Source organism: Hoplias malabaricus, chromosome 3 (assembly GCF_029633855.1).
Source record: "Hoplias malabaricus isolate fHopMal1 chromosome 3, fHopMal1.hap1, whole genome shotgun sequence".
NCBI lineage: Eukaryota > Metazoa > Chordata > Actinopteri > Characiformes > Erythrinidae > Hoplias > Hoplias malabaricus.
This window is the reverse complement of record NC_089802.1, coordinates 37,878,844-37,891,626: the sequence shown is the minus strand read 5'-3', so window position 1 is coordinate 37,891,626 and position 12,783 is coordinate 37,878,844. Positions and strand designations below refer to the sequence as shown.

Below are 12,783 nucleotides of genomic sequence, written 5' to 3'. Positions count from 1 at the left end.
TCTGGACCCCCTGCGACCCTAAAATTGAATAAGCGGTTACAGATAATGGATGGATGGATGGGGTTACAGATAATGGATGGATGGATGTTTATATTTTCATAGTCCCTCATGTATCACAGAAACCTTCCGCAGAAGTCATCTAAGGTCAGTGTTTGCAGAATTACTTCCATATACCAAGCCCAGAACACATTACTATTTCATGCAGCTCAGCCAATGGATCCTCCTCCTCTGGACGTAGCTCGGATTGAGAATTTACACCAACAAAATCACTTGTGATGCCCTCCCTATATGAGGAACATAGATTACATGTTGTACTGTGGCACACGCATTTCTGAGGGGCTGAGCTGTTCGCTTTTGCTTGCTAGTCAGTCATAGGGGCACAAATATGCCTCTAGTAAATGGCTGGTTAAAACCAAACAGTTACAATGCAATGTCGACAATTTTGTGGAAAATCTCTGCTACTTTTAAAGTGGAATGGTGTGTTTGTGCCAAAAATTTATGTCACATGGGGTTGAGGAATGAAACATTAAAAGGAAATACTACCTAGGAACATACAAACTCCATAAACAAAAAAACTACGAGAGATAACGTCACTGTAACCACAGCATAAGACACAACAAATGACTTTCTCTATTCACGAACACAATCTATTGTAAACATTTAGGACATCAGACATCCTCCTCAAGTTTCAGTTCTGCTCTAATAAGTTGTCTTGTATCAGAGTAATCACGTTTCATATAAATTTAAGTTGTGCCTCCTCTCTAATGTACTCAAATATCATACAACATTGTTTTAAAACTCAGGAGTCAGGTGTCATATGTCAGTTGTCAGGTATGAGTTTTTTGGGTATCAGTTGTCCGGTATGAAGTTTGAGTAGTGAGACATCTGTTGTCAGGTATTAGTTCTCAGTTGTCATATATCATGTGTCAGGTATCAGTTGTCAAGTGTCAGTTGCTAGATATCATTTGTCTGGAATTGGGTATCAGTTGCCAAGTAACAGTTGTAAGTTGTCAGGAGTATCAGTTATCAAATGTTAGAGGTCAGGAGACAATTGACAAGTGTTAGTTGTGAAGTATCAGTTGTCAGATATCGTGTCAGTAGTTGGGTGTCACATGTCAGTTGTCAGGTATGAGTTTTTTGGGTATCAGTATGAAGTTTGAGTAGTGAGACATCTGTTGTCAGGTATTAGAGTTCTCAGTTGTCATATATCATGTGTCAGGTATCAGTTGTCAAGTGTCAGTTGCTAGATATCATTTGTCAGGAATTGGGTATCAGTTGCCAAGTAACAGTTGTCAGGAGTATCAGTTATCAAATGTTAGAGGTCAGGAGTCAATTGACAAGTGTTAGTTGTGAAGTATCAGTTGTCAGATATTGTGTCAATAGTTGGGTATCTGTTGTCAGTTGTCTAGTTACCAGTTATTATTTATCAGCAGTCAGGTATCAGTTCCCAAATATCAGTAGTGAGGTTTCTGTTGTTAGGTATCAGCTGTCAAGTATTAAGTGTAAGTGCTCCGATATCAGCTTGTTACATTTGTTAGCACTTAAACTCTATTTTCTCACTTTGATAAACCCGATATTAATATTTTTATAAAAAAATATATTTCTGGACCATAAATCCAGAAACAAGGACTGCACCATTAGTATCCAATACCTGGAACCTGTTTTTTCTTTTAGTACCTGTTCACTTATTGCTCACCTCCAGAACCAAGAAGCATGCAGAGCATTACCTCTGATCCATCACAAACCTAACAGCACCTTCCCTCAGACCAGCGCAGTAGCCAAATGAGGATTAGGACAACTAGGCTACGGAGAAATTTCTCCCACATGCCATCACACTCCTGAACAGCTTACATTATAGTTACACAAACCACAACATCTTCTGGTCTCTTCTTTCTTCTGCACTTTACATTTCTTGGTGTAAAATGCAAACAAAACACTCCATCCATCCATCCATCCATTATCTGTAACCGCTTATCCAATTTAGGGTCGCGGGGGGTCCAGAGCCTACCTGGAATCATCGGGCGCAAGGCAGGAATACACCCTGGAGGGGGCAAAACACTCCATCCTCTGTACGTAACTCTCCAACCAGTGCGACTTCAGTACTTCTTTCACCACCTGCCCTTGTCACTCATATAACTGCACTCAGCACTTTCCTTTGTGCGTGTTTTAAATTAAAGTTTACAGACATGACATGTGAGCTACTGTAACCTAAAATTATCCCTTGTATGTGTATGTGGCCATTTAAGATTCTCAGATTTTGATTCATGGATCCAAACCAACTGAGTATCTTGAGATGTAAACTTTTCAAATCACTGATTGGCCAGGGAGACTTGTCAATCACAACAAATTGCAGACTTCCAGCACAAAGGAGTCATCTGGAAAATCTCCTAGGTTCAGCAGAGATCACATTTGTTTCTATCTTACTCAAAGCGGCAGCTCATAAAATTATGCTGTGGTTTTTTGGCTGGTGAAAGTATCCAGTGAGAGCTGGACACTGCAACAAAGAAGGAACAAACTCTACTGATCTGTCTGAACTGATGACGGAGCTGTGTTCAGTCCCAAACAACAACACGCCAATACACATTTAGAATTGGTGTTTAAATGGGAGCCTGTTTCTTTAAAATGGTTTGGGTGAACAGCAGTGCAGTCTAACCTGCTGCCACCTGCTCTCCTCTGGACCCGCCTCACAGTAACGCCCTCTTGGTTGGTATTGTCCAATAAGAGAGCTGCTCACATGAGGTTCCATCCAATGGTAGCACATAAGGCGAGTGTTATGGGCGTGAACTGTGTGTGAAGAGAAAGCAGAAGCAGAAGAGTGGTGTGTTGGAGCTGAAATCAGGACGTGTTTGCTGCTTAAACTTAATGCAAGGATAGGAACACAGATGTTTCAAACTACACAGACCGTGTTTCGTAGTTGTGTTTACTAATATATCATGTCAGTCAGTGCTGCATCGAGTGTCACATAGTTTAGTGAACTGTCATGACAGACCAGTTTGATTAGTCACTCGTAGAAATAATTTACACATTCTTCATCTTTCCACTGAGAAGTCACATCTTTTGTTTTCTGCCTGAGGAACAGGTAAAGCCACACACACTCCTCTACTGTCCACATGTTTAATTTAGTGGCATCAAAAGTAAATTAAAATTAGTTGCGTTTATCACAATATTTTGTGATCAGTCAATTAGCTATATGCTAACTTTCTTGTAATTTTGTGTGGAAGGTAAAAATGTGTTATGTTTTTTTTATGTTTATTTGTTTGTTTTACTTTAATACAATACCCCAGTGTAGATGTGATTTTTTTTATTTATTTGTATGAGTAAAATTTGCTGAGTAAAAAAATTTGGGGAGAGCCCACATGCAGCTTGTGGAAATGTGTGTGTGTGTTTACATCCAGAGCTGGGAAACTCAAACAGGAGGAGGCAAGAGTAAGCGTGAGTTTTGTTTTTGTTTGTTTGTTTGTTTTTTTTGAGTATACATATTTCAGAAAAATGTTATCTGCCTTCTAAACTCAACAGTAGAGATGTATTGTTTACAATCACTGAATAAAACTACACAGTAGGTTCTGTAAAAAGAGTGAAATATGGAAGTTGTGGCTGAATTTGGTAAAATTATTAGTTTAGATTAAAGAAAAATTAAATCTGATGAATCACATGCATTAGGGTTTACAGAGTTTGTTTAAACCTACCCCCACAGAAATAATACGTTTTGCCACAGTAACATTAGAGCACACATTGTGTGTGTACAGCTGGATCGGGAGTGTGCAGAGCATTGGCCGGTGTTTGAAGTATGTTCTGAATTTTCCAACATTGTTTACACAGGGTTTGGGACTCTTTGTTTTCATTTTGTGTAACCTGGTTTGTTCACGCTATGTATGAACATTATATTAATATATATATATATTATTAAAAACTCCTTAATATCTTGAAAAATTAATTCCCTGTTGGGCTTTAGTGTATCTTGCTAGCGTAGCTTTTCTTCTCTGTAATGTGAATGTAACATTATGTCTCATTAACGTCTACATGATATATAATGCAAATGGTAACAGAATCATACCTGTAAACTGTTTGTTCTGAGGCAGACAATACCCAAGAATTTCCTGCCCCCACCTCAAACAGAAACAGTCCTCTGGTTCTTGTTTTTAATGCTAATTTTCTGGTCAGTATATCCAGAAATATGGATCATGGTATTTTTTTTTTTAATTCTGGCAGTTGTACTGTATAATTGAAGTTATGTAATAACATAATTTTGGGAGTAGGACCACGCCCAAACTGGTCCTCTCAGCCCTATATATACCCCGCAAATTCACGTCATTTTTGTGTCAGACAAACTCGCTTCACTACGTCAGCTCGCTCCTCTGTGCTGGGTCATTCCTGTTGATCCCCATATTCTGAGCCGTGTTCGGCCATTATCAAACCCACCGAGCCTCATTTTAAACTCGCTCCCACCTCCACCCTTTTTATCATATTCATTTATCCAACAGGGGGGGTGATAAGCCGCCCTGAACTCCTTCCCTAAGCCCTGAGTTCACCTCCCCGTTTCAGTCACACAGGCGTGGTCCGTACTAGCAGAACTGTATTTATTTGTTTGTTTGTGGCATGATTGGGATCTTGTATAGGGTTGCTCCTTATTCTTGTGGCAAGGTCTTAGAATATGTAAATACTTGTATTTTATCATGTATATAACAAAGGCTTTGTGTACTGTAGTGTGGGCTTTGCCACACAAAATGACCGTATATGAAATTACTGAAAGAGTCTGTTTATTACTGTCATGTTTTTCTTCCATTTTTGTTAGCTTCATAAATAGCATGTTTAGGCAGCCTCTACCAATCCACAGACAACACACTGTACAGTGCTGTATGAACTGTGGTAGAGGTTGTGAAGTGACAGGTTCTATATGTCTGAACTTTAATTTACTAGACCCAAGGACATCGATCAAACTCATATTCATTTGTTTTATTCACCAAGAAAAACATAGTAGACAATTTGCTTCTTATTATGAAAATATTTTGGGTTCATAAACATGAATTTGAAATTGTTCCTTTTTACTTTCAGAAAAGAAGAATGGGTTCCACGTAACACACACAAATACATAAATATCACCAAGAGGAATAAACCACAACGATGGAATCAGTAGAGATTAAATGTGAGGATACAGAACATGAAATTGCAGAGCATGAATCCTCCTCATCTACACACCACTCTGATATATCTGTTAGAATAACAAACAAAAGTACAGGCGAACGGATAACTTACATCTGTTCAGATTGTGGAAGGTTTTTTTCTCAAAAGTGCAATCTCCAAAGTCACCGGCGGGTTCACACAGGAGAGAAACCGTATCAGTGCTCCCAGTGTGGAAAGTATTTTTCTCAACCGAGTAATCTCCAAACACACCAGCGCATTCACACAGGAGAAAAACCTTATTCCTGTTCACAGTGTGGAAAAAGTTTTACTCAGTACAATTCTCTTCAAAAACATCAGCGCATTCACACAGGAAAGAAACCGTATTCCTGCTCAGAGTGTGGGAGAAGGTTTACTGATCAGGGTAATCTTCAAATACACCAGCGCATTCACACGGGAGAGAAACCTTTTTCCTGCACAGAGTGTGAAAAGAGTTTTTGTCATCAGAGTCACCTCCGTAGACACCAACGCATTCACACAGGAGAGAAACCATATGAGTGCACTGAGTGTGGAAAGAGGTTTACTCTTCAGGCTCACCTTAGATTTCACAAGCGCAATCACACAGGAGAGAAACCGTATGAATGCTCGGACTGTGGAAATAGGTTTAATCATCTGAGTTCTCTCAAAACACACCAGCGCCTTCACACTGGAGAAAGACCGTATTACTGTTCAGAGTGTGGTCAGGGTTTTATTACACAGAGTCAGTTCAAATCCCACCTGCTTGTTCACACAGGAGAGAAACCCTTTCAATGCTCAGAGTGTGGAAAGGGTTTTACTGAATGCCGTGGTCTTGAAGCTCACAAATATAGTCACACTGGAGAGAAACCCTTTACCTGCTCAGTGTGTGAAAAGGGGTTTGTTGATCAGAGAACGCTCAAGAAACACCAGCGCATTCACAATGGAGAGAAACCACATGAATGTACAGTCTGTGGGAAGAAGTTTATTCAACACTGTACTCTCCAACGACACATGCGTGTTCACACAGGAGAGAAACCGTTTCAGTGTTCAGAGTGTGGGAAGCGTTTTACTGAACGCAGTAGTCTCCAAAGACACAAGGAAACCATTCATGCAGGAGAGAACTCATCCTCGAGTGGGTGAAATCATCCCTGTACAGAATCTGGGAGTGCTTTCACACATTTGGATTTAAAGATGCAGAAATGCATTAGGAAATATGAGTTTCTGATCAAACATGATTAAGAACAATTTAGATTTTTTTGATGATTGTGAATGATTTTGTTCACTGGAAGATGATTGTGGATCAACTGGATAATGTGGATCAAACTGTTGCTCAGGGAAAGTGCTAGGTTCAGAGGACATCCTGGGCTTAAGCCCCATAATCACCCCTGGTGCCACAAATGCCTAACCCATTACCCACTTTCCTGGCACCACTGTGTATATATTCTGTATATATTGTGTATGTATTGTACATATGTAGGGTGACCAGACGTCCTCTTTTACCCTGTAAAAACGTCCTGTTTTTTAGCCTTAAAAAATGTTCAGGTGGAATTTCACAAACGTCCAGGAGTTTTTCTAGAGCTTACATAGAATTTCGAGAAGCATTTCGTTCACAAACTAGTCCTGCCCTCCCCTACTCCGTTTGGTTCCCTTGAGTGAGAAGGGGGCGTGGTGAAGTAGCCTAAAATCTTCTGATTGCACGGTCTGATTGTAGAGCTACCGTTATTGGTTGATAACCTTCTCTGTAAACATTTAATTGGTCAGTCTGCATGTCAGTAGTCCTTGTTTACGTCAGGCAAAGCTCATGTACCCACACTCATCTTGAGCAGCTATGCCGAAATGTAAATGTAAGTTCTAGGATGAATTTAAAAAGAAACTCCCATGTTTTGTGTAGCAAATAAAGGTGTAAAGGACCTAAAAGCACATATAGTTCAACTAAGCATACAACGGCAGCGAGGGGCGAGAGCTCATCACCCCCCCACCCCCAAAGACGTGTCCTCTTTTTCACCATCTTGGATCTGGTCACCCTATACATATGTTACATTTGAGTTAAAAGTGACATTCATGATTTTAATAAACAAAAACATAAAACACTCTTTTTAACATTTTGAGGATGTTTGTGTGATCAAAACGGGTCTAATGTTTTTAAGAAACCAGAGACAGAGTCTCTGTCCAGTATGCTAGGCTTTGTCTGTCTGCTCACGGCAAAGATCAGTATTTTTGAAGTAATTAGACAATGAAGAGACCACCAAATTTTTGAAAAGCATGAACAGAGATGAGGATTTTCCTCTATTCCTGCTCCATGCATTACAAATGAATTTCTGTGGGAATTTAAACAGTGACTAAAAACATAGACAAGTTGCACTTCAGCTGTGTACAAGCAGTTATTTATTTCTCAAACACACCGTTCCATCTTAAAAGACAGGGAGCTTCTGAACATAAACAAACCAGAGAGAACTGCAATTACTACAATGTCCTGTTTGAGTCAAAGGATTCCTGATGATTGCAAATGAACTTGATGACAGCAGACGACCAAAAGTGAACTTGATGAATGGATTAATAAAAACAGTGTTATTGTCTGTAATTTAGTGCCTACTGAACACAGAGTATATTAGCTCAATGTGAAAGTATAGCAATATTCACATTAAAATACTAGATACAGACAAATTGCATAATTTTATTAATTGTCGCTGGTCCATTAAAAACATGTATGTCCATTTTAGTTTACTACATCATTTGGTATGCTAAACCGGGGTAGGGGGACCGGGGACTGGGCAAAGGAACCGGTGGGCGTGCATGTCCATCCGAATTACGGTTGTCAATAGAACCAGAGTTGAAATTAAACGAACAGACATGAACGTCTTCCCCACAGCTAGTGTGTGGCTGTGGGGGTACCATTGGAAGTCAGGGGTGCGGGCCCCTGAACGTTCGTCCCCCAGTTAGAGGGAGCCGGGGGGGGGGGGGGGGGGGCAGGCAGAGGCAAGGTCGAAGTGCCTTAAATCAATTTGGACTTGGTGCATTGTAGGGATCTTTGGATGATGGGGGCGCTGGCCCCATGCGTCCGTACCCCGGTTCGAGGGAGCCAGAGGCGGGTATAGGTAGGTAGGTAGGTAGCTCCCTATGTAATTTCTGGATGCTCCTGGAGGCCCGGGAATAGTGCCTCGTACATAGGATAATAGAGAACCGTCAGAGCCCCTGGTTTTGAATTGGTTTAGTCCAAGGATGGGGGCTTAAGTGTGAGCCAGAAAGGTTCGGCCTGTGCACTGGGTTCCCTGGAGGTGCCATATGGTCATCCCCGGAGGTGTTGGGGGCCCAGGGCTTATGGGAGCCCCAGAGGTGGATGTGGGGACCGGGTAATGGTAATATGATGCCCCTGAGGTGGATGTAGGGACCGGGGAATGGTAATATGATCCCCGGAGGTGGATGTAAGGACCGGGGCTTGTGGTAGTGTGGGGGTCTAATGGGAATATGATCCCCCAGAGTTGGATGTTGGGACCAGGGCTTGTGGGAGTCTGGGTCTTCTGGGAGTCTTGGGCCTGGGCCTTCTGGGTGTCTTGGGCCTGGGTCTTCTGGGAGAATGGGAGCCTGGGTCTTGTGGAAGTTGGCATTATCCCCCGGAGGTGGTGGGGGCCGGGGAATGGGAATATGATCCCTGGAGGTGGTTAGTTCCCAGCCGTTGAGTTTTGGGCATTCAGATAACTCGTCACGGGTTGCATCCTTGGATGTGTGTAGTTCCCTGATGTTGACTTATCATAACTCACCACGGTCGGCATCCTCAGATGCGGTTAGTCTGGAATTGCTTCTCTGAGTACCATCCCTGGAGGTGGTTAGTTCCCTGCCATTGAGTTATGAGCGAACCAGCTCGTTGCTTCGCTGACCACCATCCTTGGAGGTGGTTAGGCCCGGTGCGAAACGCACGCCGACTCGAATGTATTTGCACTCGCTGGTGTTCGAGCTAAGGTAACGGGTGACCTGCCCCGGGGCCATTTTAAATTTTCCCCGGAGGTGTATGTGGGGACCGGGGCTTGTAGAAGTCTGTAGCTGGGTTTGAGTGTTCCTTCCTGGGGTAGATTTAAAGGTGCAGTCCTGGATTTTTGCGTTTTTAGGAATTCCATTTTCCAGAAAAATCCAGTTTAAGGAATTGTACGTTAAGGAATGGCTTTATAACAGGGGTAATGGGCTGGAAGTCTGACCCCCTCTGTGCTAGTGGCTAGTACGAGGGGGGTGCACCATGTTCGGACAATGAATTCGGAGGCCCCCTTGTCCTAGATGAACGAAGGGGCATGGACCGTTTCAGAGTAGTGCCGTCAGGATATTAGGGTTAGTTTGAAAAAGTGACAGAGAACCAGAACTATGTGAACAGCAAATGACAATGAGTGAACCTGATTAAGAGAGAGTTTCACTGGGCTGTGGAGGCTTGATCCCTGGCCATCTAGCCCCGGAAGTCGGTATACCCCGGTGATGGGAACCAATATAATAGGAATGGTGACCCTCTGGGCTTTAATGGGACGATCTGCTCAACCTCCCTGGAAGTCTAAGTGACTTCCACAGACCCCGGTTCTTCGAACCAATATGCCCGAGGAGTGATGACCCTCTGGGCTTTAAAGGGACGGTCTGACCAACCTCCCTGGAAGTCTAAATGACTTCCATATACCCCTATGTTTTGAACTGATAAACCCAAAAGATGAATGCCCTTCTGGGCTTTAAAGGGACGGTCTGCTCAACCTCCCTGGAAGTCTAAGTAACTTTTAAAGACCCCGGTGCTGCGAACCGATATGCCCAAGGAGTGGTGACCCTCTGGGCTCTGAAAGTCTCCGGCCGGGTACCTCCTCCCAACCCGTTGGCAGTTACATGTGTTACTCTCCACAGTGGAGCGTGAAGGGGATAGGGCAGGCCAACTCGGTTCTCATGGGGAAGGGGACTACGGACTCCCCACTCCCGTTGGTGGCTACGTGCGTTTCCCTCCACAGTGGAGTATGGAGGGGACAGGGCGGGCCGACTCGATTCTCGTGGGGAGGGGGGGGACTACGGACTCACCACACATCCATCCCGTTGGCGGTTACGTGCATTTGGTTGGATCAGAAATTAAGAGAACCGTGATGGGGCTAAGTGAGGTCTGGTTAGTGCCGATAGCCGGTGCTCCCGGGCTTTTAATAGCTCTGGACCGGATAGAGAAGCCCGGTGAGAAACCTCTGAGCGGTTGCCGCGTCATGGAACATCGCATGGGTGATATTTGCCCGCTGTTCCTGACAGGATATCTGTGGGTAGAGATAACATACCAATGAGTCACAGAAATTTTGCCCAGGAATAAGACACATAAATTCAGATATAAAGCAATTGTACTTACCTGGTTCGAAATGGCAGTACAAATGAGTTTATAACTAATTCTCCCATGCAGACGTGACCTATGCCAGGCCTCCCGCAACAGATGGTTTGGCTTTCTCAGTTGACGTCCCCAGTTTTCTAATACAAGGTGTGGCTTAATATCGTAAACATGGGTCAAAGACCTAAGCTAGTCAAGCTCTTTTGAAGACAATGCAATGGGTGTGTCCCCAAACGTTCCTTTGGTCTTGTGGGTCTGCACATAGACCACACAGCCTCCTTCCAATATTTCAGCCTGTTGGAGCTCTTGGACGAGCATATTCACAAATACTAAGGCTCGGTGTCCGGTTAGAATGGCTAATTTTCCCAACAAAATAGCCTTGGAGTAATCTCACGGTGGAACGGCTGACTGGGGTGGTCCCATCCCTATGTATCAGTCACGGTATACGTTTGTTTGCCTTCCCCAGAAATTGTACAAAATCATCGGCTAGCGGAATTAGTCCTAGTTTGAAATGCTTCACTCTCTGTCGGTGACCTATGATTTTACAGGTGATGTCTCGGTGGGCCTTGGTGAAACTCAGTCTGATCTGCTCTCATTCTCCGGCAAGTCCGGCAGCGTCCAGCGTGAATGCAGCTACATTCGCTACAAATAACTTTGCATCATACAAGAACATTTTAACCGTTGTATAAGCATTCCCAAAGCTGTATGAGATGTTCTGACCAAGTGCGGACTTTACGGTGGTGAACGAAAGATAGATCCGAGAAATCGCACTGTTTTGGGACACAGTGTATTAAAAACCTCACTATATGAGATTCCCGTTGTTTGGAGTTTTCTAAGTCCTTGGGTGATGGGTCTGCTCTTATAGGTGAAATGCAGCGAAGGCAGAAATTTACTTGCCGACAAAGGTGTCCTTGAATCGGCATAGAACAACCAGTCTCCCCCTGGGAGGACCGGTTGTGGTAAGCGGATCATCAGCGTCGGATTTGGAAGTTGAGCTTTGGGTGCGGCTCGGATCGCATGGACCACCGATGTGGAGACCCAACGTGGAGGGGCGAATGGGAGTACCCGTAGCATTCTCTCCATCCAAATCTAGCGAAGGTGAATCTAGGTGAAGATCCTCCAAGCTCCGCTGAAGCCTGAGGCTTTTGTGGCTTACCGCTACGGTCGCACTGTCCCTTCCTTAATGCTGCTAACAGAGAGATGGTCTTGGAATGTTTTGTTTTCCATGCAAATTGGGCAGTCTTGTTCCCATAGCGAGTCACGGGAGCGTTCTAGAGCCAACACAAACTCAATTTCGGCAGAACAAAGTTTGTGAAAGGTGGCTAAATGGTTGGGAAAACTTACTACCGACTGTTCGCAGAGAGCAACACTGAGCCATGAAGCCGTCTGAGACTGAGCAGGCAGTTCTTTCGGCTTTAGGAGCCCTATGGACTTTGACCCTATCCCAGTGTCATAGTTGGAGACAGACTACCTAGCATTTTTAATTGTGTTTTTTTTTTTTTGAAGGTAGTAAATTGTTGTCCAGGACTAGGCGTAATCCTTGTCTGGGGCCCAAATCTATGATCTACCCCACCTTCCTCCTTTATCTAACTTGGGACTAGTAAAGTGACTTTAAAAAAGAGACAGAAATACATAGGGTTTTTTTTTTCTTTTTTTGTGATGGCTCACAGAAAGAGTAGGACATCTGACTGTGAGTCAAATGCATTGATTTATATTACTATCACACTGAAGAAAACATTCTTTGTCTGTAACCCTTATCCAGTTCAGGGCGGCGGTGGGGCCAGAGCCTACCCGGAATCACTGAGCACTGGGAACACACCCTGGAGGGGGCACCACACATTCACTCACACACACACCTGTGATAAGGGTTACAGATAATGAATACATTTACCTTGACAGATTTATTATTTAGATTGCATATGGTCAGGTTTTCTTTCAAAGAAAATGCATTAAAAACTTAAATCTTTTAAGATTCGCAAATAAAAATGACTTAAGAATTCATGTTTTAGATGACAGCAGTTTATATTAGGCTTGATCTAACTTGGTTAAATCTGGTTGAAACTTAAAGCTATAACTGGTTTACTTTGAAATGCTGAAAATGAGCAGTTTTTCATGTATATTTCAGGTGGTTTCAGAAGTATTTTGCTGATTTTTAAATATATTTTAATTATACACCACATTAATATTGCAACCCTGCACGTGCTGGAGGAAGAAGGATGGCACAAGTACGTATGTTTACTTTTTGTGTTTAAGTGTTAAGCATTAATTTAATGTTAAAAATAAATACATAAATGATTGCAATTAGCAGTTAAGTTAATATAGTTGTT

General features: G+C 43.0%; 1 protein-coding gene across 4 annotated transcripts; it reads left to right on the top strand.

Annotated features, from left to right (window-relative positions):
- The first annotated feature begins 2,848 nt into the window (after positions 1–2,848).
- Positions 2,849–7,227, top strand: LOC136691091 (zinc finger protein ZFP2-like). 4 transcript variants are annotated; one of them, XM_066663399.1, is made up of 3 exons: positions 2,849–3,079; positions 3,396–3,432; positions 5,053–7,227. In XM_066663399.1, exon 3 carries the CDS (start codon positions 5,122–5,124, stop codon positions 6,274–6,276), a length of 1,155 nt encoding a protein of 384 aa, XP_066519496.1. In that variant the 5' UTR covers positions 2,849–3,079; positions 3,396–3,432; positions 5,053–5,121; the 3' UTR covers positions 6,277–7,227. The 4 variants fall into 4 exon arrangements, with proteins under 4 accessions (XP_066519496.1, XP_066519498.1, XP_066519497.1 ...); XM_066663401.1 differs by lacking the exon at positions 3,396–3,432; XM_066663400.1 differs by lacking the exon at positions 2,849–3,079 and having other exon boundaries at positions 3,258–3,432.
- The last annotated feature ends 5,556 nt before the right edge of the window (positions 7,228–12,783 follow it).